At 39.9% G+C, this 26,269-nt stretch overlaps 1 protein-coding gene across 1 annotated transcript in view; it reads right to left on the reverse strand.

The window, feature by feature from the left end:
- Nucleotides 1-26,269, reverse strand: part of LOC126285292 (odorant receptor Or2-like) — a 54,199-nt gene that overhangs the window by 12,983 nt on the left and 14,947 nt on the right. The window contains 1 exon segment of the mRNA XM_049984580.1: nt 671-770. Coding sequence (XP_049840537.1) covers nt 671-770 — 100 coding nt within the window.

Here is a 26,269-nt window from a genome sequence, read left to right on the forward strand (position 1 = left end):
CTCTCTCTCTCTCTCTGTCTCATTACGCACACACATGCTCATCAGCTATGTTCTTACCCAGGAGGCACACTACAAAAAGGCTTCACCAAATATTCACAATAAGCACCACATTGAACAGATACAAAACGATCAATCAAACGAACTGTGACAATAACGTAACTCCACTCTGAAAGTATGGGGAAATATAAGTTTTCTAAGACCTCGTTTTTGTGTAAAAATTGCGTGAAAACAGATGAGACTCAAGTGCAAAAGTGTGGTAAACAGCTTATATAATTACACGAGAGAAAGAAACCACACACCTGGACGAAAAACATAAGTTCAGGAGATTAACATTCACCACTATCTAAAAAGAATTTTAAAAATTAAAAGCATTCCATGCAGCTGACATGTCAAATGGTAAAGGCACAAGAAAAGACAGACCACAGGAAATGCATTTTCACAAGTAATATAGTCTCAGATGTGCAGTGGAAATAAAACAAATAAAATACACATATTTCAGCTTGTACGTCTAAAATAGAAAAAGAATCATGAGCTTTGTATGATACAGAAATAAATCGAGAACGACAGATGATTACAGGGAGGTGTCGAAACAGCCACGGGTAAACAGAACAAGAAATACATTGTGTTCATTTGAAGGCGGTGTTTAAATACACAGATTTTATTATCTTACGTATGTTGTCGGAAACAGCGTCACACATGTGACGAGAACACTGCAGGCAAACTGAGTCATTACGATGGGACTCATTGCGTTCTCCAATTCCTTAACAAACCTGTAACAAAAAATGTTCGTGTTGTTACCTTAACTAAATCATATTACTACTTAAATCAAAGCTTGTGTAATTACAAACTGGGAAGCGTAGATGCCATTTTTCATTACATAAATAATAATACATAGATTCCACTCAGTGGTATCTCTAAGTGATGATAAAATTCTACAGAATAACATGAACCAATGAAAATTGCAATGCCAAAACCAAACATATAACAACCAAACACAAAGAATTCCTTTCTAGAGGCAACTCACTGCAGTTGAAAAATGCATCTAGTACATAGTTCCTTAACTCACTCTTAAATTCCTTAATGCTACACACAAGAGAACAGTAATTGTCTGTCACATTGTTGAATATGTATATATCCTCATACTTGAATCGTTCTTCTATTGATATTAATTTATTGAAGCCTTAATAGGAATTATTTTAGTATTGATAACATAATGTTAGTAATATTTTTTCATAAGAGGAGTACTATTGTAAAAGAGAAAAAGTAAATGTACCATCCGTTTCGAATGGATTCCTACGGAGCATTTTAGCACCAACATTTCAATTGAATCCTTCCATCATTCTACGATCTAGAAAAGTCTTTCATCAATCTATCTTCTCCTGTGCCAATGGTGGCTTGAAATACCATTCTACTGCTGTCTACAACAAACCCTAAATATCTCTTTTTCAGATGTAAAATCATCCTGATATTCACTCCTTCTATCAGATTTAAACTCTTCTTGCCTGTCCATCCTAACATGAAGTTTCTCTCCACCTTCCACACCTTATTTTTGTCTCGTCCCTCCATAATCACCGATAGATTTCAATCTTATTTACTCCTAATCCCTATCCCTTGTTTCCCTGTAACCCAGTAACAACCACACAACACACCTCAAAACACCAAACTTACAACTAGGAAGAGCACCATTTAAACTGTTTGTGCTTCGGTTCCGACCTGTCCTTTGCCAGTGCACAATTTGTTTTAAACATCAACACTTCCAGCGAAAAGAACACAGGTGTTCGCAGCCATTCTCGATTATTTTAAAGGTTCTTGGCTTTTGGAAGCGTGTGCAAACAGAGTGCCGCGTGTTCTTAGTAGAAGGGATCATCAAGAAGGTCGTAACTTCCGATCTAAAGATTCCTAAAGACTGACGTGACACAAAAAACAAAAAATGATTAGTATCAGTTTCAGCTAAATTTAATTTATAAAGACAGCAATCATTTTTATCGTAAAATTACAAATCGTAATTTAATAATCATTTTGAAAGGTAAAAGATTATTTTATGTTAGAAATACACTAACTCGTGTTTTTGATCGCTTTGTCTGGGGAACGGAAAATGTACCACTGCCTCCTCACACCTCACTCCGTTCGTCTTCATCTCCTCTCCTTAAGACAATGGAATGTAGTTAAGATTAAGGGTATAGTATTACTAAACTACACTTCTTGAATTCCGTTAGCATTCCTCTAAACGAAATAATCTAATCCCATCTTCATAGCCATAGGAAATACATAATTTTAGGCATCGTGGTTGGAGATAAAACAGTGATCTACTTCAAATTATCGCTTAATGATACAACCGAGATCTTATATAATCAATTTTTTAAACAAAGAAGAGCGTTTTCGGCCTCTATGCTGGCCATCTTCTGATCAGCGGAACTGTAAAGACATAAAATAGTGTAAAAAGGTGAGTCGGAAAGTAACACGAAGTGAAACTACTACTAAAAGCTAAAATAACGTAGATTTACCCATATGGATGGAGCCGGCGGTAAATGGGACAGTTGTGTCAGACCACGATCGTTTGCTGCTGATGATGGCTAACTTGCCACGGGTTAAACAGAGTGAAAATCGCATGCTGAAGCTGCATAATGTCAGCCTCAGTCAATCAGTGATGACTTACACGAAAATACATTCGAAACAAACCTGATAAAATGTAAAAGAAGACAAGAAATTATTTGTATTACATTATATAAGCAGTAACCTTTCAAATAAATGTGTCAGTTCGCTAATGATAATAACACAAGCTGTAAAACACTTTAAAGTTAAAAACAAATGTAATACGATATGTGGTAGGGGAGACCAGGAGATTGCTTCGTTTTAAGGTAAATAGTTATTCAACTTACATAAAAATTCCTTATAATTACATAAATGTAATATACTATGTGTGTTCAGTTACATGGTTATCCACATTATTTCTTTCTTCTGCGTTCACTGTAAGTGCATTAATTTTTTAAAAAAATTATATGTCTGCACAGTGGTAAGGTTTACCGGGTGACAAAGGTAATTATGCAATACCAACGGAATTATCATGCCACCTAATAGACGACTCAGAAAACAATGTAAAATGCAATAAATCAAATAATTGAATGAAAAATTTGTTACATAATGAAATAAAATTTTATAAAGGTAATATTTGCAACCATTAATATGCATGATACCCATGAAAAGATTAAAGTGAAGTTTTAAGGTCTCTGGCGAAAGACAGAAACATAGATGTCAGGGGAAAGAGTCGCACTAAACTTGGAGCGTGTCGGTTATTCACACTGTTCGCATCAGAACGAAAGCTCATTGAAACTGTACTTTTCACAAACAATAAACAGCTCAAAATTATCTGATTTTACATCAGAAAACATAATTTTCGTCGTCATTGCATAAGACGTTTTCATCTAAACCCGTGTTGTCCTCACTTAACGATTCCTCATTAATTCTATGGCAGGAAGACCGTGGTTTGTTACTCCTGAATTAGACACTCCTCTTTTTAATAGAATACCACTTTTTCATGGTTTTAGTGTTAGCTTTCAAAGGGTTTGTTGCTGCTTCGTTAGCAGCTATTTTTTTCTTGATAATATGTTCCCTTCCATTACGTTCTCTGTCTTCATGAAATAACTTCATGGGACTGAACGTCAGAATATCAGAGCGACTTTTATGCTTTTAATTTCCGTTAACATTAACCACTGACAATCGGGGATTGGTGATAGCTTATGAAACACATCAGAAAAGATTTTCCGAACTTTACTTCCTGACAACGTTCCAGAACACCCATTAACTCCAAGTAAACCACCTATCTACCGTGTACACATTAAGCCCTTCAGCTTCCAATGTGTAGCTGACACTGAAAAATGTAGATGTTGGCGTGCAGTGGAGGAATGTTGAACACTGATGGAAACTGTCAGGATGCGCCGTATTAAAACTTGGCCATGATGATTAAGTGTTTTATTATTCCCAGCTACAGTGCCGCATTCCTCTCTGTCTACGTCACAGTGTCCCGCGATGCAGAGGACGCCACTTCTCTGTGTGCAAAATAGCTTGACTTGGAAGGGCTGCCTCAGTGACCCGTGCAATGTACTGTGGCATGCCAGATGTGTACAGCCACAGTAGCGAGCCATTGAGTGGCCAGCCGCTGGCTGGCTACAGACCCCACGTTGGTCTCAGAGGGTCGAACCAGCGACACGCGTGGACTGGAGCGGTGGTGACCCACCTGCTGTTGCGTGTAGCCAGTGTTGAGACACGTCCCACCATCTAGCAGAGCTGCCACTCTTGACTCCCCTTCATCAGAAAATCCGGCACCTATTTATATGTGGCTGTGCGCCTCTGTTTTGCTAACGGGCTGTTCTGAGTCACTTACTCATAACATCTAGGATGTGCCTGCCACCCGGCCGGAGTAGCCATGCGGTTCTAGGCGCTACAGTCTGGAACCGAGCGACCGCTACGGTCGCAAGGTTCGAATCCTGCCTCTGGCATGGATGTTTGTGATGTCCTTGGGTTAGTTAGGTTTAATACGTTCTAAGTCCTAGGCGACTGATGACCTCAGAAGTTAAATAGCATAGTGCTCAGAGCCATTTGAATCATTTTTTTGTGCCTGCCAGTGGTTTCTTTCTGCCTGTAACTTGCGCCATGCAAACTGCTGTATTTATTCTTTTTAGCAGTTCGACGGCTCTGTGGCCTCCATTCCAGTTCGCAACCGCTGTGAAGCGTAACTTACTGTCAACAGGCCTATAGCCGGCTGTAACTTGTGTGCTCAGAAATATTCCACCGAATCTAATTTTCCTATCTTAAACAGTGATGCCACTACTAAAGGGATATTCTTTGTCTCTTGAGGGTTGGTTCTTTGTTGTGATATAGACGTGCTTATGTCTGATTGAAGCTCTGAGAATTTGTCATTAGTGTTGGAATGATTGACGTCTTCATCTTATTGGTTATCTGTGACGAAAGGGTGTACAGCCTGAGAAGGTGCAAAGTCCACTTCCTTAAATTTATCTGCATTTACCGGGAATATTCCGCACTTTCAAACCCAGAAATGTCTTTTTGAGTTGTTGCCACATTCCTGTATTAGACATTGAATAGGTCAGCAATGTCTTATGGTGCTATCATTCTGTATTAATTTGATCACATAGATTTGTAACACTTCTTATTGAAAGCATTTTTTAATGGACTGAAGAATGTGACATCAAGTGGTTGTATTTTGTGGCATGTATGCAGGGAAACAGATTTCATATGTATTTGGTTTTGCCAATAAAACTCACATGAATCCAGTGATATGTGACGTTGAAACGTCCCCTTACAAAAATTATACACAACTGTGCTTAAACTGACACACAATAGTTTTGGCGCAACGCAATCTGACTTCCAAAAATCCCTACGAAAGAATGGCCCTGACTAACATTAACCTATACATTTCACAAATCACTTACCTCACTAAAATCTTCGTTACTCAAGCTACTGCAATACAGCGAGCGCCACTACTGCCAGCTAAATAAAAGGTCCAAACTACGGAAGGCACTAACTATTGATAGGTATAGTTAGCAAATGAAAGATTTTAATAGAGAACACACAATGTATTTATCTTAATAGTCATAATATATATATCACTTCATGACACCAATTCTTACAATTTCAAAACTCCGCCATCTCTCGACCCACGTCCACCACTGCTGGCGGCCCACCTCCAACTGCGCAACGCTACGCGCTGTTAGCATCCAGCTGCCACTGCCCAACACTACAATGGCAGACAACAATGCAAACCAGCCACAGACTGCACATGGCACAGCCAGTGATTTTCATACAGAGCGCTAAGTGGCGGCGGCGTTACCAATAAATAACCTAAACAGCCTACTTAAAACTTCCATTATATTCGAGTGTGAGCAGAATTGGCTCCTCTTTTGATGAATCTGTGAATTTATTGAAGTGTTGTAGCGAATTTCATGAAACGTCTTCGTAAGATCAACCATTGGGTGAGCATTTTTTGAAGAGTTCCTGCTGGTTCTCTTCTTCCAAGTAAGGGAGTAGTCCCTTTTCTGGGAAAAATGAACATAGGTGGGACACGCTATCCAGAGGCATTCATAGAGCACACCGCTGTACTACTGTTCCCCTTTCTCAGCTAGCCACACCTGAAGAAATACTAGCCTCATTCATGTTGAAAATTCTCGAAGGTTCAGTTTTATATTTCTCCATAGCTGCATTTATATTTTTGAAAAACAGTTCGACCATATTTTTATTGAACCCAGTCAGTCTGCTAATACTACTTGCAAACGGTTTGCACAATGAAATTTGACGATTTCTTTTTCGAAATCTTGATATGGTATCTTCCCCTACCATTTTATTGTCTCGATTCAAGGTTTCTTTATTTTTTAGACTGTCTTGAAGCTTAGACTTCAGTGTTTTACATGCCACTGCAACGCTTCTAACTGATCTTCCCTCAGCAACCTGTTGGATCGCGAACTGCACCACTTCTCCAGTCCTTGTTCCTGCATGAGGCATCTGAAATTTTGCGAAAATCGCATAAACGTAATGACCAGTTAACGTGGTGTAGTTCCACGACTTTCGCAGGATGGCGCCGTAGCCCCACCGTGTGTTGTCGACATTATCCAACTTGCTAACATACCGAACGTTTGTAATTTACATCGAAAATAGAACAGAACAGACAAAACTAATGACATTGTAATGTGCTTGAATAAATAAGCTATAAATATACAAGTATACTAACGTTATATTTTTATTTTCAACGCAAAATTTACCTACTCCAATGGTTTGAAAGGCAAATATAGATGAATTCGTCTATAAAAACGTAAATTGTTCCTCACGCTAAACCAGTTCTTAACAACCATGAACGTAACTGATAGAACTTTGTGGGTTATCCACCAGGTTTCAGTACCTGTCATGGGGATATCTCTCCAAAGACATGCATTATATGTGAGGTGGCGGAATAACGTGGTGTGGCCCAATAGCCACAGGTCTCTACTAATCGACTGCCGCCTGGTGGTATTAGCTGGTACTTTCAGGGACGCTGCCACCACAGCCAGCTTGACGTCGTTCTCAGGTAAGCAAAGCTGAAGGCGGCTCCTTTGATTTGTATGAAGCCAAGTGTTGCACTCGACGCCATATTGAAAAAGAGTAAACGCGAAAGTACAGCCCCTTACTACTACGGCTCGAAATGGCTAGTCTTACGAAACGAAGCTAATCTAAGCGATAAAATGAGGACTTGTACAAGACAAAACGCTAATGAAACAAGGTGTAGTAAGACTTTTGTTAAAAAAGTTATCACATGACCCTTTAAATTACTTATTGTTGGCATGTACAAGCTGTGAACTGCCACTGCTTTTAGCTTCAGATGACAATGAAGCTCCTTTGTCCTGTAAATATCGGTTCTTTCGCTGCAACAATTTCATTTTAGTTGGTAATCTTTCTTTTCTTGGACTATGAACCTCACCTCCAAGAGAAACAGTGTTATTGAACTCTCTGCATGAGTTTCGGGGTATTCCTCAGTACTGGAAGTTTCATTCACGTTCTGAACCAGAAACGAACGTATAGGCATTACTTTATTTGAAGCGTGTAGGCTCAGTGAAATTTAATTTACGCAAATATTTCGAATTAGACCCAGACCTTTAAGTTCGCTCTTACACATTACGTGATATGTATCACATTCGTTTAATAAATGACGAGAGATAACTGTGTAGCAAAAAAAAAAAAAAAAAAAAAAAAAAAAAAAAAAAAAAAAAAAAAATGCCCAAATTTGTCCTAAATATGATACGTGTTCAGCTTTTCCGTTATATAACTGTTGGTGTAGGATGTCTTCTTCTTCCAGCAATAAGTACTACAACAAATCGTTAGTATAAGAAACGGGCATCTACGTCTACGATATGTCTGCGACAGTTTTTATGATAAACGTGTCCCTGGCAAGTGTAAATCATCAACTGTAAAATAATAAAAGGATCTAATTTTATATACGAAGGTCTCATCTACCGATTACAATCGCTTCCTGGAAAACCATATGCAATCTCAATTTTGCTTTGCCTTTGATTTTCGTGCCTTTTATGAAAGTATTAACAATGGGACGTCGGACAGATGTGCAGAACTATAGACCTCTATCTTTAACGTCTGTCAGTTGTAGAATTTTGGAACACGTATTATGTTCGAGTATAATGACTTTTCAGGAGACTAGAAATCTACTCTGTAGGAATCAGCATGGGTTTCGAAAAAGACGATCGAGTGAAATCCAGCTCGCGCTGTTCGTCCTCAAGACTCAGAGGGCCATAGACACGGGTTCACAGGTAGATACCGTGTTTCTTGACTTCCGCAAAGGCGTTCGATACAGTTTCCCATAGTCGTTTAATGAACAAAGTAAGAGCATATGGACTATCAGACCAATTGTATGACTGGATTGAAGAATTTCTAGATACCAGAACGCAGCATGTCATTCTCAATGGAGAGAAGTCTTCCGAAGTAAGAGTGATTTCAGGGGTGCCGCTGGGGAGTGTCGTAGGGCCGTTGATATTCACAATACACATAAATGACCTTGTGGATGACATCGGGAGTTCACTGAGGCTTTTTGCGGATGATGCTGTGGTATATCGAGAGGTTTTGACAATGGAAAATTGTACTGAAATGCAGGAGGATCAGCAGCGAATTGACGCATGGTGCAAGGAATGGCAATTGAATCTCAATGTATACAAGTGTAATGTGCTGCAAATACATAGCAGGTCAGCAACTGGAGGCAGTTAAGTCCATAAATTATCTGGGAGTACGCATTAGGAGTGATTTAAAATGGAATGATCATATAAAATTGATCGTCGGTAAAGGAGATGCCAGACTGAGATTCATTGGAAGAATCCTAAGGAAATGCAATCCGAAAACAAAGGAAGTAGGTTACAGTACGCTTGTTCGCCCACTACTCGAATACTGCTCAGCAGTGTGGGATCTGTACCAGTTAGGATTGATAGAAGAGATAGAGAAGATCCAACGGAGAGCAGCGTGCCTCGTTACAGAATCAGTTATTAATCGCGAAAGCGTTACGGAGATCATAGATAAACTCCAGTGGAAGACTCTGCAGGAGAGACGCTCAGTATCTCGGTAGGGGCTTTTGTTGAAGTTTCGAGAACATACCTTCACCGAGGAGTCAAGCAGTGTATTGCTCCTTCTTACGTATATCTCGAGAAGAGACCATGAGGATAAAATCAGAGAGATTAGAGCCCACACAGAGGCATACCGACAGTCCTTCTTTCCACGAAGAATACGAGGCTGGAGTAGAAGGGAGAACCGATAGAGGTACTCAAGGTACCCTTCGCCACACACTGTCAGGTGGCTTGCTGAGCATGGATGTAGATGTAGATGTAGATAAAATAAAATATAGTAAATATTGTTTCTGTTTGGCTCTGAGCACTATGGGACTCAACTGCTGTGGTCATTAGTCCCCTAGAACTTAGAACTACTTAAACCTAACTAACCTAAGGACATCACACACATCCATGCCCGAGGCAGGATTCGAACCTGCGACCGCAGCAGTCGCACGGTTCCGGACTGCGCGCCTAGAACCGCGAGACCACCACGGCCGGTGTTTCTGTTTATTTTGCAGTGTAAATAAAGGAAAACCTGAAAATAGGAAGCATAAAATAACTTCCACAGACGGCCTCGAACTCACGAGGCCTAGTTTAACATACCACGTTCTTACCGCTACGCAGTGCAACTTCAGCTATCTTGAAAAGTTCGTTCCAGCCGCACCAAAAATGCTATTTTCATTTAAACGCCTGGCTACCGGGAGGTCCCACGTCTCGCACTTATTTCTGGCCAAGAGATGTATATACCATAAATTTTGATGAAATCGGTGATGATGGGTAAGTGCGGTCCCCTTGTGAGCTGAGACTATTCTGTGCGTGTGCGCTGAGGGAGAGCGCTCAAATAAAATATTTTATCTTCTGTTTTCTCCATAGTGACATCGAATTTCCTACCAACTATAAAAACAATTAATATGTGTTAGCTACGTTTACTATTCAGCACCTAACAACCAAAATGAACCAAACGTAAACTAGCCAGTGGTCGTATTTCTAACTGTTCAGTAAGAGTACTGCTACAGAGTATTTGGAAATTAAGTATCGCAGTATCTCTGAACCATAACGAAGAAATAGATACATTATCAAGCTGAAATATGAAACTATAAGACATGAAAGAAATTATACGCCAATTATTCCCCTCGTGATCTAATAAGAGACATTATGTACAGCAGTGAAGAATACGCACAAATATGAAGCAAGTCTTCTTTAATTTTTTAAACGAAAAGGAAAACGTCTAGCGAAAAGATAACCACAGCAGTTGACGTGGCTTTGCTTCATTTACGTAAGGCATTCTTTAGAATTTAGTGAGTTATTAGTGTTTATAGCAAGATAATCGGGAAACTTATTTTTCTCGTGTAGTGCTAGCAGCCGCTTCATGGGACCTTGTCCTTACTTTCCTGAGTGTTCTTTTCTCTTACTACTGCTTAATTTGTGTCTCTAAATTTTACGGTAAATGTAACAACCGTTTTCTAGTAGATAAGACCATCAGCTAAACTACACAATTAGTCAAATAAACAAAATGTACCCGTTCGCCTTTGGCTTCAAACAGCTTTTTACTAGGTTTCAATATGATAGTCTTCATGCATGCGCATTAAGTTTCGGCGCCTAGATTTCAGATGAATTTCCATTCTCTATACTATCTATTCTCCACTGTTGCTTTGACTATGTCTTGTGGTGTCAGTACGTGCCAAAAAAGAAGAAACAGTATAAATATTTCAGTGTCTTCTTTTATATGTGATCTATTCACTTGTGAGACGCCCTGCTAAACCCGCAAGACAGGACAGGTAGTTTAAATAGTGGAAAGGGAACAAAATGGGCGGCTGTCAGTTACACTCGAAAATGCAACTTTATTTATTTGACCAAACATTAAAAGAGCCAAGAAAATTTTTAAACAATCATAGCATAAATCTACCGGCTGAATGCGCCATTCAATATCATGACTTAAGGGCAAGACCACTTTAATCTAAAATCGGCAGAAAGCCCATAACTTGAGACTCCAACCAAAATCAGAAATTTGAAAGGCAGAAGGCCTTATTTTAAATCATTTCTAAAAATGGTTCAAATGGCTCTGAGCACTATGGGGCTTAAGATCTGAGGTCATCAATCCCCTAGAACTTAGAACTACTTAAACCTAACTAACCTAAGGACATCACACACATCCATGCCCGATGCAGGATTCGAACCTGCGACCGTAGCGGTAGCGCGGTTCCAGACTGAAGCGCCTAGAACTGCTTCGCCACTTCGGCCGGCCAAATCATTTCTTTTAATTAGGTTGAAACAATCTCACACCTTAAGAGCATAAAAACTTTAATTTAAAAGTCCGCTGAAGGCCCATCACTTACGACTCATACCAAAATAAATTTTAAAAGGCAAAATGCTTTATCTTAAAAATGTTCTTTAATTAGGCTGAAGGCCCAAGCAATCTTACACCTTATGGAAAAAAACCTTAATTTAAAAAACGGCTATAAGTCATACATGTACAAACAACAAGAACAAATAAGAAAATGCAGTACACCCATCGGCGATCAGAAGTTTCCGAGCGTCGACCTGGAATTCAAACCCTAACGCTCGCTTAGGTGAGACAACCGAACCGACAGATAGTTAATGGACTCACCTACAAGATAACTTCCATTCCACCCGACTAGCACACAACAGGGACTTCAGTGGAACAACGTACAAGATATTTGCGCCCACAACGTTTTATACATGGAGTTGTCAAACTACACACCGTGCCTGACAGCGACAACACGATGAGGAAAATACACTGCCTGAATTTACGACAACGGCCAGGGAGGTAACCGGAACGTTGTCGGCCACAAGGCAGAAGATTTCGCTGTTGCACTTCAATTCAAAATAACCAAGTACAGTTAAACTCCACTGGAGGGTGGCTAAAATTTGCCAACTTGAAAACACATGTTGTTGCTCGTGGGAATGTCCCAACAGCCGACAACGACGTTCAAGAGACACAATGTGAACAGTCGTGACTTTCTGGTAGATTAAGTCAAAACTCTGCTTTCGTGTCCAGGATATGTGAGCCACGGACCTCATAGCAATGGGAACAGGACCATCACACTCAGACCGCACGTGGACGCTGCCAGCGGCCTGAGCCAAAGCACGCGCCGTGGAGGTTTCCTCGCTGCTCCGCGCCAACCGACCTACTGTTCGCACACAGCACAGCTGGAAACTAGAAGCGCCAGGCCGCAGATAGTACAAGGTGCGAATATCGATACACACTGCTGCTGCCACTCGCGGAGAGAGAGAATAACAGCATAATTGCAATAACCGCGGGAGAATAAACACAGAATAGCAATCAAGGTTTAATCCAACGAATAACATGAGCCACTCACGGCTCATTTTGAACTAATTTTCGTCTATGAACTTGCACATTGGCTGGTGGCATGCAGCCTAATCGTGCTTTTTCCTAACTATTTAGCCATCAGCAGCAGTAAACGACCGCTGCATGACGCTGCAACTCCATGCATAGTCGACTCTAGCTCTATGGCTGCTATATGGCTGAATGCTGTGCCATTTCACCTCTTGGCAGCTCTACGGTTTTGCACTCTATTTTCTAATTTCCCTGTTTTGCCGCTGGTTTGTATCTTTACAATATCGTTAACCTGAAGATGGCGAGCATAAACGTTGATACCAGTCACCTTTTTCTAAATTAATTAATTTTGATGAAAATGAATGAAAGAAGATAGAAAAGTGAAACAACGGGGAGATGAAAGAGAAACTTTCCAAGTACGTATTCCTCTTCAGCGTAGTTCGATGTGGCTGCCATCTAAACGATATTCCTTTTCTTCTGTAAGTAGGCTGTTTAGGTTTTTTATTGGTAACGCCGCGGCCACTAGCGATCTGTATAAAAATCACTGGCTGTGCCTTGTGCAGTCTGTGGCTGGTTTTCATTGTTGTCTGCCATTGTAGTGTTGGGCAGCGGCAGCTGGATGCTAACAGCGCGTAGCGTTGCGCAGTTGGAGGTGAGCCGCCAGCAGTGGTGGACGTGGGGAGAGGGATGGCGGAGTTTTGAAAATTTGTAAGAATTGGTGTCATGAACTGATATATATATTATGACTACTAAGGTAAATACATTGTTTGTTCTCTATTAAAATCTTTCATTTGCTAACTATACCTATCAGTAGTTAGTGCCTTCCGTAGTTTTAATCTTTTTTTTAGCTGGCAGTAGTGGCGCTCGCTGTATTGCAGTAGTTCGTGTAACGAAGATTTTTGTGAGGTAAGTGATTTGTGAAAGGTATAGGTTAATGTTAGTCAGGGCCATTCTTTTGTAGGGATTTTTGAAAGTCAGATTGCGTTGCGCTAAAAAATATTGTGTATCAGTTTAAGCACAGTCGTGTACAATTTTTCAAAGGGGACGTTTCAAACGGTGACCCTGCCAGGATTCGAACCTGGAATCTTCAGATTTTTTCTTGTAGTTTGTGTAATTAGTGTAGATTTTGTTTATTGCTAATGCGTAATTGTAGAGAGAATCTCCTTTGTAGTTGCAGTAGTTCGAGTAACTTTCATTGTTGTACAGTAAAACAGTTGTGGCATGCATGTAGATTTGCACCAAGTATTTCGCAGCTTCGCTTGCAATTAACTAGATATTATTTTCAGTGCTATGTTAATGTGTTCTCTTATTTTTGCTCTTCAACTTGTGCTTTTATGTGTTATCGTGTGAAATATTGTGACAATAATAGCGTGTGAAAAACGTAACACTAGGCTCCAAAGCAAACTGAGAAATAATAGTGACGACGAGCGTCGCTTATCAGCACCACTGTGTAGTGAATTAACAGACATTCGAAGTAGTAATTTGGTAATTGTGCATAGGGAAATGGAGCGGGTGGCAAATAATGATGTAGACAATGAAACAAGTAGTGAACAGGGAACAATTATCGATCGATCAGTCGGCAACAGCTTGCCTCAGGTATCTGGAATGACAGAACACAATATTGCAAATACTGTAGACTTAAGTTATGGGTCCTCACCGTTTTCTCAAATGAGTCAAGACACATTTTCTGCCTGTCAAAATGTAAATGTTGCCGGTGAAAATGCACTGCCAAAAAGCATAGAAAAACAGATTCCAGACACTAATACATTATTATTGCAATTAATGCAACAAAGGGAACAAAATCAGAAACAAATGGGACAAAAGCTTCAAATGTTAGACACAATGGAACAAAATCAGAGACAAACACAGCAAAAGCTTCAAAAGTTAGACACAATGGAACAAAATCTTCAAAAGTTAGACACAATGGAACAAAATCAGAGACAAACACAGCAAAAGTTAGACGCAATGGAGCAAAAGCTTCAAAAGTTAGACGCAGTGGAACATACGCTTGAACAAACACGTGAAGATTTAACTACTGAATTACATAAAATCGAATCGAAATGTCAAAAAGTCTGTAATGACATAAAAACACAAATTTGTGAGCATTTCCAACCTATTTTTTCGCGGCATGAAAATGCATTACAGAATCACGAAGCAGCCACAAAAGAACTGCAAACAATTGTTCATGAAAATCATGAGACCTTGCAAGCTAAAATTGACTCAGTTGCATCTACCGATTCGGTTACACAACTTGCAAAAACTCAAGAAAACCTGAAGGACATAGTAGATACTCTGAAAATTGGTTCAGAAAGACACATGGAGGACATTAGTTCATTATCTGAGAAAGTAGTTGAACTTTCGGATCAGCTAAATAATTTATCTACGAAGTTAGATGATAATCTGAATGACACAAAACCGGTAGTCTTTAATGACACAGAAGAGTGCGAACAAATTAGGAAATTCAAACAAAGTCTGAATCAAATTAGTACGCAACACCAAAGAGAAATCCGGGAAGTATAAGATCAGCTGACACAGGTAATACAAGAATTACGTATTTCAGAGGACTCTCGCACACCAATACGGGAAGAGGGACATAAAAATACGGAACTCACAGAAAATAATAACACAGGGCACTTTGGAGATTATGAAAGAAATTGGCAAAGTACACCGAATTTTGAGATGGAACCGCCGAAACGACGTAACAATGACCGACTTGCGACCGGCCGAACGATGACTTTGACTATAAGCTGCTCATTACTACAAGTAAATTCAAAACATTTAAGAATTCTGGCAACGAAATTCATCCACAATCGTGGCTTCATCAATTCTCTCATTATTTTCCTCCCAACTGGTCATTAGAGCACAGATTAGTATTTATGTGTGGCTACTTGGAGAATGAACCAGCTGTAAGAATGCAATCGGTCATTCACGATTGTCACAGTGAAGGAGAATTTTACCATGCCTTCCTCTCAGCATATTGGTCTCAAGCTACACAAGACCGAGTAAAACATAGCATCATAGTGATAAAACATTTCGAACAATCTGAATTTTCCTGTCTTGTCAAATATTTTGAGACATGTTACATAAGAATCAGTATCTTTCAAAACCATACAGCCCCTCAGAACTCATCCGCATTTGCTTAATCAAATTGCCTGAACATTTACGGCATATTATTTTGGCAGGCCGTTGCAAAGACGACATTGAAGCTTTTCAGGGACTCTTACAAGAAATAGAAATTGACACTGACAATCGCGGAACGCGAAAACAGGAACACAACAATTACAGGTCACATCCGTCGCAATTCCGCGATGAAAGAAATAATAACAGGACACGACAAGGCTATTCTCACAACGTTAATCGTGACCAACGCAGACACCACCCGTATGACAACTGTTGGCAGAGTAGTAATAATTACACGGAAAGGTCGCCTCTCCGCGGTAATGACTATCACAGAGACAAGAAGAGAAACAGACAATATGGAAACCAACATAATTATTATCAAGGGAGACAGAATAACTTCAGACGCAACGGTTACAATTCAGGGAGAAATTCCCCACCACATGACCGACAAACAAGAAACTATGTAAACTACCGACAAAACGACAGACCTGAATTCCATCAGAACTGGCGAGCTTCAAACAGGGCAGGGCCTTCTCTTCAAGGTCAATTTGTAGAAGTTAGGTCTCCTAATCCTAATAACGGCGCGCGCCAACAAAGAGGCAGACAATGACTCGCACCGCAGGCAGCCACCAGCGCCGGCTAGCTCAGATAAAAATAACATAGACGCTAACCTTGAGAACAATTTTAGCATTCTTTAGCGACGTATACCACATGATAATTTCTGTGAAGTTTAAACTCTGTCCACTAGGAAGAGTAAAGGATTGCACCACATTTCACATGTAAAACCGTTTATTGAAAGATAATCTGCTTTTTAACTTTGTCTTTGCCATAAAACATTTCGCTTCACATTTCTAGTATGCTTTGTCACACTTTGAAACTGTTATAATGCAACAATGTTTTGAAGTTAACTATCCAGTCTAGAACCTAGGGAACATTTTTAAACAGAAATTACGAATACACTGTTATAGCGAACAGACGACACAGTGTTGTTATTTGTACATTCTTGCTTGTTACTTGCACGATTACGTAACAACTATAAGGCTTACATACTTAGAACATATACTGTTAATGAGATTTTAATGCAACATTTTGGTTTAGTTGAAAAGACATTCTTTATGTGAAATACTTTCTGTGAGATTAAAGATGACTTAGCGTTTGGTTTCTTTGATAGCCACACGATTATATCACGACGCTACTAATGTGTGACACAATTTACATTGTACTTTTGCGGTGTATCTGTTTTATATCTGCACAGTTTTTCTGAATTATTCTGGAAAGTAAAACATGTTTTAGTGGTAACTTTGTGGTATAGCTACAATGAGACAGCCTTTTCCATAGCACAACAATACCTTACAGTATAGTACTTTCTTGATTACGATAAGGTACGTAATAACTAAGATATCTATACACATAGCATTTCACTTTTGTTTATCATGAGGTGAGTACATTGACTTCTGCAGAACTTAGCTTTCGGAGGACGATAACTACGACACTTCCACAGAGATTATCTTACAACACGACGCACAGTTTAGCGCTACAGTACGTGTAGTTGAGTGATTAATTTTGTACTGAAAACATTTATTTTTAAAGATATTTGAAGTACAATGATACAAAGGTTTTCTGTGATACATTTCATTCCATTTCTGTAACCTGTAACATCTGAGGATATAATTACATTAATCCTCAAGGGGGTACACACTTACTTTGTGTATCATGTGTTTGGCAAGCACAAGGAGCCCTAGCTAATATGGTATTTGCTTATACAACTTTACACATCGGTACCATATTTCTCTAACACATAAATTACACAGCTATCTGATCATTTAACTGAGAGATAAACATTTTTTAGAACATCGTCAGTGACACATGTTTACGCAATTACACAGCTGGATGATTTAACACCTATGAAATTGTATTTAGTCTGTACTTTGTGAACTGTTCACATTTTTTTTGGAACCATTGTGATATTATGAGAGCTTTGAATGATGTGTTTGGTATCGGGTCATGATTTTTAAAGTACGTTTGTGGTAGATGACACTTTTGAAATGAGCAGAGAATTTTTTTTAGGTTTTGAAATTATTGCAACAAGCTATGACGTTTTTGTGAATTTGACTGAGGTGTTATGATGTTATTATTACGACGACGATGTTAATTATGCTGTTGCGGTATGTTTATGATCAATAAGCTGATGCTATATGAGTTATTTGATTATGCTATGTATCTGTTATGATGAAATATTGAAGAAGTGTCGACGAATAAGGTAAGGAATAATGAGTAGTGGTTAGGGACTCTGGTTTGTGAAAAAAGTTGTTGGAAACCAAGAATCGTACTTTAAGAGTTATGAAATGTATGTAAGTGCGTGAATGTATTACAATGCCGACGAAAATTTTGTGGACACTGTTATATTTATAGGATTTTATTTTCCACACGTTTGTAACGCAAATTCTCAACCTGTGAAAATATTTTTATATGAGACTGCCACTGTAGCGGAAACTGGTGTCGTAAATATTTCGATAAGACAGTTAAGTGACGACCTGCACGTAATGTGTAGTGGGCACCCAGCTGCGCGACAACCACCTGACAAAAAGAAAGCCATTAGTGTGTGGCCTTTCAGAGACACAGGTAAAAAAAAAGAAAAGAGGCCATTATCCTCCCTATTGACATTCATTCCTTTGTAGAAAGCATCGCAAATACGACACGCTCAAACTTGAAAACATATGATTATACTGTGGAGCTCTTAATTTATGATATTTACTCAAATGCCTAATGAAACAATGAGAAACATTACATGGATATTGTCTTGCTAGTTGAGAGAAACGCCATATGGATTGCTTTATATATTTATTTACTCCTTTTGTTTAATATCTAGTTTCTATCTGCACTGCAGCATTGGTTAAAATACAATTTAATAGATGTACTAATATAGATATTTTATGCCTACAGATCCAGTAAATAATTATGATGTACTTTAAAAAACGAAGGAGCACAAAAAGACTTCCCTTCACAGTAACTGCAAACATAATTTTCTTTTCTTTTCTTGGTAATTTTTATGGTAGAATAAGTTGTGGTGCACCACTTTAATTACATAGACATTAAGATGTGAATATACATTTCCCTTATCTGCGTTGTTGTCTTGAGTGTACTATTTTTTCTGCTTGTGGGTTTGTCATGTTTAGATATAAGTTATTACATTAATTGCTGCTTGCTTTGCTTACCTGCACCTTTTTTTTCATTGCTGTTTGTATAAAATGTTTTGTGCTGCTGCATTGCCTCATCCCTTAGTTAAGCATCTGAGCTCAGTAGATTTAAGTTAGCTTAAGATGGGGTAGCCTATGTAAGAGAATGAGTTGCAATGAATTTGAAGAAATGCACTGAGAGGTTATATGAAAAAAGTACAGAAAGCAGGTATAGATAGGACTTTTTGGAAATAATGAAAAACGAAGGGAGATCTCCGAGAAGTAAAGAAAGTTTTGTTTGCAAAATACTGCAGTAAAACAAACCCTGCCCTTTCCTTGTGTTATCCCACTATGTGTTTGTGTACCCTTGTGTATTTATGTTCTTCCTGTCTTTATATGTTATCTGATAAGACTTTTGTTGCAGAATTTTTCTAATACTAAGCTACATTCACTATGATGAGGAATACTGTTATCCTCAAATATGATTTGCATTAACAACATGTTATTTACTTTGTAAAGATGTTTACACATTATTTATTCTGTTTTTTTTTAATGCTCATGTGTGAAGTTGATCTTTCAAAAGTTATTCTGATCTTTTATGTATGTACTTATGTCGTAATTTTTGTAACACTGATGTATTTGCTATTTCGATTCTTTTATAAAGCCTGTACTACTGCAAATGTTATCTGTATTGTTATGTTCTTTAAAGATGTATTTTGTACCTTTGTTATTGCATTATTATGTTATAAAATTGCAATTGACACCAGTTCATCAAATTAAGTAACTTGTAAATTGCATTTCACTGCACACATTTCTGTTGGTCATAGTATATGGACAATATGTGAGAAGTAGGGACTGATAGTGTTTGCACGTGTGTTAATAATTCAGCAAGGGACTGGTTAACAGCATTGCTGGTTCTAAGGACAATTCCAAAAACTTTGTGCGTGCACAAGTGGTGGTTTACGGACTTGCTATATTCTCTGCAAGAATCTTCAATGGTGATTGTGCGCCTCCACAGTGAAACAGATGGCTGCTCGCCATCTCTACAAGGACTACAGTGGGTCTACACCTTTGATGACCCACCAATACCATTATTTCTACAAGGACTGCAATGGGTCTGCACCTCTGGTGGCCCACCAATAGTAATCTCTACCAGGACTACAGTGGGTCTGCTCTGTGATGACATACCTACCGATAGTCTTCAACGTCCACTGACTCTGCTGTTGCCCATTACCTGTCTACATGTCGAGAGTCAGCACTTTCTTTCGTTGAAAGGACAACACTACTTCTTCAAGACTGCGTGGAAATCCACTACTTCCGTGTGCATTTTCTTTTACTACTCAGACTTTGAGAAGAACACTACAATTTTACTTTGATGAATGATCAGGACTGCCTATATGGACTGTGAGAAAATTTTAGCTTTTGACCAACATTGTATCAATAAGTGTGTGCATTTGATTTCTTTGCTATTGTAATCATAATTATGAAAAAAAAATTTCAAATCTGTATTGGCCACTGCCCAAAACAATTTGTAAATTTTTTTGTGGGGAGCATGGGGGCTATGTAAGTAGGCTGTTTAGGTTTTTTGTTGGTAACGCCGCCGCCACGTAGCGCTCTGTATAAAAATCACTGGCTGTGCCTTGTGCAGTCTGTGGCTGGTTTGCATTGTTGTCTGCCATTGTAGTGTTGGGCAGCGGCAGCTGGATGCTAAGAGCGCGTAGCGTTGCTCAGTTGGAGGTGAGTCGCCAGCAGTGGTGGACGTGGGGAGAGAGATGGCGAAGTTTTGAAATTTGTAAGAATTGGTGTCATGAACTGATATATATATATTGTGACTATAAAGGTAAATACATTGTTTGTTCTCTATTAAAATCTTTCATTTGCTAACTGTGCCTATCATTAGTTAGTGACTTCAGTAGTTTGAATCTTTTATTTAGCTGGCAGTAGTGGCGCTCGCTGTATTGCAGTAGTTCGTGTAACGAAGATTTTTGTGAGGTAAGTGATTTGTGAAAGGTATAGGTTAATGTTAGTCAGGGCCATTCTTTTGTAGGGATTTTTGAAAGTCAGATTGTGTTGCGCTAAAAAATATTGTGTGTCAGTTTAAGCACAGTCGTGTACAATTTTTCAAAGGGGACGTTTCACTTCGTGTGGTGTGCGTACTGTAAGACCTTTGGCACACACATCTTCAGATTATTTGACTTGTCGCTCTAACGAAATAGGCGAGTGTCAGCAATTTGTCTCGTGGTCTTATCGTGGCGTGTTTATCTTCTGCAGTTAGATCAGACAATAGAAATGACACTTGCATGCTTAGAGTAGCAGATTGACGGTGACTAACTTTAAACAGAACTTGGTTAATTTTCACACACATTTATTAAAACAATAAAAAGCATAGATTACGTTACTTGATTCTGGATGCTATTTACAACTGACAATCTGAAGGTCCTTTGGTCTTAGTACGTTAATCTTATTCTCACACATCTCTGATACTTGACAAAAGTGTCTATACATTTATATTCACGGCTATGTACAGGAATATGGTAATCTTATTAGGTGCCGACTGAAACTTGACTATAGAATGGTACAGAATAATGCAGACTGGCACATACTAATGCAAACAAAAGCAGCCTGACTAATCGGAGGTCTGTACACTCGTTATAATACCTTGAGCGTTCAGGTATCACTGTGCGAGTGTGATCCGCGAGGAGAAAAGGTTGTAGGTTAGCAGCAATCTCATTGGCTGTGTGACATATTAATACGCGGATCGGCCGAAGCAAAATTTGGTCCGTCTCTAAGGCAGCGCCATCTCGTAGTGCGGGGACGGACGAGCAGTGCGCCTGCGCTGATGTGCTTAACGGGGCGCGCTCTAGTGGGAAAGTTGTGTACGCGCTGACTATGCGGAACTATGTACACAACACTTCCCATGCTTGTGTAAGGGTGCCTGGTGTACCAGAGTGCATGGCACCTGAGATTCTGTTTTAAATGATTAATGTCGTTGTTATGTTCACTATGCACACATTGCTCCACATGACCTCAAAAGTAAAAGTGTAATAGAGTTAGGTCTGAAGATTGTGGTAGCCATGACTTAAAACTGCCCATTCCTATCCACCGCTGCGGAAATATTGTATCCAGAAAATTGAGAAAAAGGTTGACATAAAGTGACATGTTGTGAAAAATGGCACCTTTCGGGAACTGTGGCTCTGCAGACAACTGCAAAGTGTCAAAGTAGTTGTTTGACGTCACAGCCTGCTCGGCAAAGGAAAAAAAAATGGATCTATAGCTTTATCATGCATCAAGGCCCATCATACATTCGCTTTGCTGGTGTCACGTTCGTACTCAATGTGAGCACGAGGGTTTTAAAAAGCCCATATTCTGATCTTATAGCGATGAATGCGACCAAAGACACAAAATGAGGCCTCATCACAAAACACAGTCTTCTTTATACATCGTTCATTATGGACGCATTAAGCATATTTGTAACGAACTCGAATCGCCTGGGTCTGTCGGTCGGTTTGATAGTGTTACTCGAAGAACGGACACTTAAAAAAAAAAAAATAGCATGAACTATAATATCATTTTTAGGCCTAATTCTCTAGGGCAAGCACCCACCGATATTTTGGGGCTCCTAAGGTAGCTGTCTTCTGAAGCTTCTACAGGCTTACCAGAACGGGGTTTGTCCAACTAACTGCCGGTATCTTTAAACTGCTTATCCCACCAAATTAATACTATTTCTGTGTGACGGTTCCTCTTTGTACACGCGACGATATTCACCTTGAACATTCGTCATTACCTACACGTGCACACAACTGAACATTGTACTACAGAAACTGTTTCTGATAGCTTCGAATGTAGTGCGTTTTAAAGCTTCCTTTCGTTTCTGTTAGCCACACCAAGCGTTGATAACTGTTCCATGATTTCACTGTACGTATCCTAAACTTGATATCAGCCTTTATTTCTTTCGTTCTTTCTTTTTACAAACTTTATTGCGTTTGGTACAGAGTCAACTTCTTCAAGGTTTAGAAAATTTCATTAAACTGTTTAGGTTGGTGACCAGTTGCCCTTCTTCATGCGAAAGTGGTTAAGACAATTTAATGAAAGGAAGTCGTGTAAGCAACCTGCCTGTGAATCCTGTATGTGGCTGATCGTGCTTTGACTGTTTGTATATCGTATTTTTTGATGCGGAATTTTGGGACCAGTCCAACGTTTGCCTAAACGAGCGTGAGGAACCGCCTAAAAATCACACTATGGTTGACCAGTACACCCGCATACTGCCGTTAATGCGCCGCGCAGACTCTGTTGGTGTCTTGATCAGCTCCACCTAGCAAACTGCGCGTTATACAGATGGTAATCCTGATACCAGTAACCAAAAATTTCACTCCTGGTTTCCTTTCTAGGTGCTATGCCACACTTACTTCCAATCCTATATGCGGAAACCCTCTCACCAGACATCTCCTCTCGAGGAAACCCATTACCGACTGCAGCATGCCTTCCAATATTCGTTCCGCACGGGAAACCCTGCAGCCGTGGTCTAGGGGTTGCGTCTCGTCGATTCCAGATCCGGAAACCGTCACTGCTTAAATTTTAATTAATAATCAGCGTTATTAATCGAAGAATTCTGGAAGAAGAAGAAGAGAACGGACAAGGTCGGGGTAATCTCTTGTCCTTGAGGTCGGAAATGACCCTAAAGCTGGAAGAATCAATAATGACCAACGGAGTGAGGACGCACAAGGCAATGGAAACCACTACATTAAAGATACATATCGAATACTAAATGGTTCAAATGGTTCTGAGCATTATGGGACTTAATAGCTGAGGTCATCAGTCCCCTAGAACTTAAACCTAACTAACCTAAGGACATCACACACATCCATGCCTGAGGCAGGATTTGAACCTGCGACTGTAGCGGTCGTGCGGTTCCAGACTGGAGTGCCTAGAACTGCTCGGCCACTCCGACGGCTATCGAATATCCACTGGACAAGTGGCCTGTAACTGAAAAAATATCATGATCATCTCTCCATTGGGAAAAGATTCCGGAATATACCCCCATTCGAATTTCCGGGAGGAGCTGCCAAGGTGGAGGTTCCCATGAGAAAAATATTGAAAAATCAAAGAAAGTAGTAGCACCTGAAGATGGCGGGCAGTTGTCTTTCTGAAATATTGTGCGGTTTATACTATATTCTCCGGCGTAACTCCCGGGAACCTACCAAGCAGATGCAGCGCCGGGAAAGCCTCAAACAGCACAATCAAAGATAGGTTAACGTGCTACGAGTCAGGGAGTGGAATGTCAGAAACTTGAACCTGGTACGGCAGCTAGAAAATCTGAAAAGAGAAATGCTAGGGATCAGTCTAGATATAGTAGAGGCCAGTGAACAGAAATGGAAAGAAGACAAGAAATTCTGGTCATGTGAGTACAGGGTAATATTAACAGCAGCGGAAAAGGGCATAACGGGATTAGGATTCCTTACGAATATGAAAGTAGAACAGTTCAGTGATAGGGCTATTCTCATCAGAATCGACACCAAACCAACACCGAAAACGGTAGTTGAAGGATAAATGCTGACATCGCTATTTACAGAGAGAGAGAAAGTATGACGATAATGACATTGTAATACATACGTAAAGGAAGATGAAAATATGGGAAGGAGTAGAAGAAAAGATTACAGGGCAGTATAGGATTGAGACACGGAATGAGAGGGGAGAAAGACTCCAGAATGAGATTTTCACTCTGCAGCGGAGTGTATGCTGATATGAAACTTCCTGGCAGATTAAAACTGTGTGCCGGACCGAGACTCGTATTCGGGACCTTTGCCTTTCGCGGGCAAGTGCTCTACCAGCTGAGCTACCCAAGCACGACTCTCGCCCCGTCCTCACAGCTTTATTTCTGCTAGTACCTTGTCTCCTACCTTCCAAACTTTACAGAAGCTCTCCTGCGAACCTTGCAGAACTAGCACTCCTGGAAGATAGGATATTGCGGAGGCATGGCTTAGCCACAGCCTGGGGTATGTTTCCAGAATGAGATTTTCACTCTGGAGCGGAGTGTACGCTGATATGAAACTTCCTGGCAGATTAAAACTGTGTTCCGGATCGAGACTCGAACTCGGGAGAAAGACTAATTCTATAATAAATTTCATTTAGTAATGACGAACACTCTGTTCAAGTATCACAAGAGGAGGAAGTATACTTGGAAAACTCCGAATCATACGGGAAGATTTCAAAATCCCTAAGCTTTCGCACTACTTAATCTAAACTTTAACTTACACTAAAGACTCGCAGCTGCTACGAGGGGGGGGGGGGGGGCGGCAGAGGGGCACAGGGGGGGGGGGGGGGGGCACCGTAACAAGACGTCTCAGACAGCGCGGATACCCTGTTCGGTGGATGATTTCAATTAGCATACATCTTGATCAGTCAGAGATTCTGAAATCAGATACTGGTTTGTAAGGCGTACCAAGGAGCAGATGTTGACTCGATCACAATGCAGTAGCAATTAAGAGAAGGCTGAAATTTAAGACATTAGTCAGGAGGAATCAATACGCAAAGTAGTGGGATACAGAAGTGCTAAGGAATTACGAGATACGCTTCAAATGTCTGAGGCAATAGAAACAGCGATAAGGAATAGCTCAGTAGGCAGTACAGTTGAAGAGGAATGCACATCTCTAAAAAGGGACATCACAGATGTTTGGAAGGAAAACATTAGTACAAAGAAGGTAACTGCGAAGAAACCATGAGTAACAGAAGAAATGCTTCAGTTGATTCATGAAAGAAGTAAGAAAAAAAATGTTCCAGGAAACTCAGGAATACAGAAATCCAAGCCACTGAGGAATGAAATAAATAGGTAGTGCAGGGAAACTAAGACGAAATGGCTGCTTGAAAAATGTGAAGAAAGCGCAAAAGGAATGATTGTCGGAAGGACCGACTCAGCGCATAGGAAAGTGAAATACAACCTTCGGTGAAATTAAAAGCAAGGGTGGTAACATTTGGAGTGCAACGGGAATTCAACTGTTAAATGCAGACGAGATAGCTGATACGTGAAAAGAGTACGTTGAAGGCTTATACGAGGGGGAAGATGTGTCTGATGTGATAGAAGATGAAACAGGAGTCGATTTAGAAGAGATAGGGCATCCAGTACTAGAATCAGAATTTAAGAAAGCTTTGGGAGACTTAATATCAAGTAAGTCAGAACGGATGGATAAAATTCATCTAAATTTCTAAAATCACTGTGGGAGGTGGCAACAAAATTACGATACACGTTGGGGTGTAGACTGAATGAGTCTGCTGGCCATCTGACTTCCGCAAAAATATCATCCATACCATTCCGATAAATGCAAGAGCTGACAAGTTCGAAAATTAGTGCCCAGCCAGCTTAACAGCTCATGCATCAAAGCTAGTTACAGGAATAACATTCAGAAGACCAGAAAAAACGAGTATGTGTTAGACAACGATCAGTTTGGCTTTAGGAAAGGTAAAGGCACCAGGGAGGCAATTCTGATGTAGCGGTTCATAATGGTTGGGTTGATTTGCGGGAGGAGATCACTCAGTGAGATCAACGGTCTCTTCGGATTAGAGAAGGAAATCGG

Source organism: Schistocerca gregaria, chromosome 8, assembly GCF_023897955.1.
Source record: "Schistocerca gregaria isolate iqSchGreg1 chromosome 8, iqSchGreg1.2, whole genome shotgun sequence".
NCBI lineage: Eukaryota > Metazoa > Arthropoda > Insecta > Orthoptera > Acrididae > Schistocerca > Schistocerca gregaria.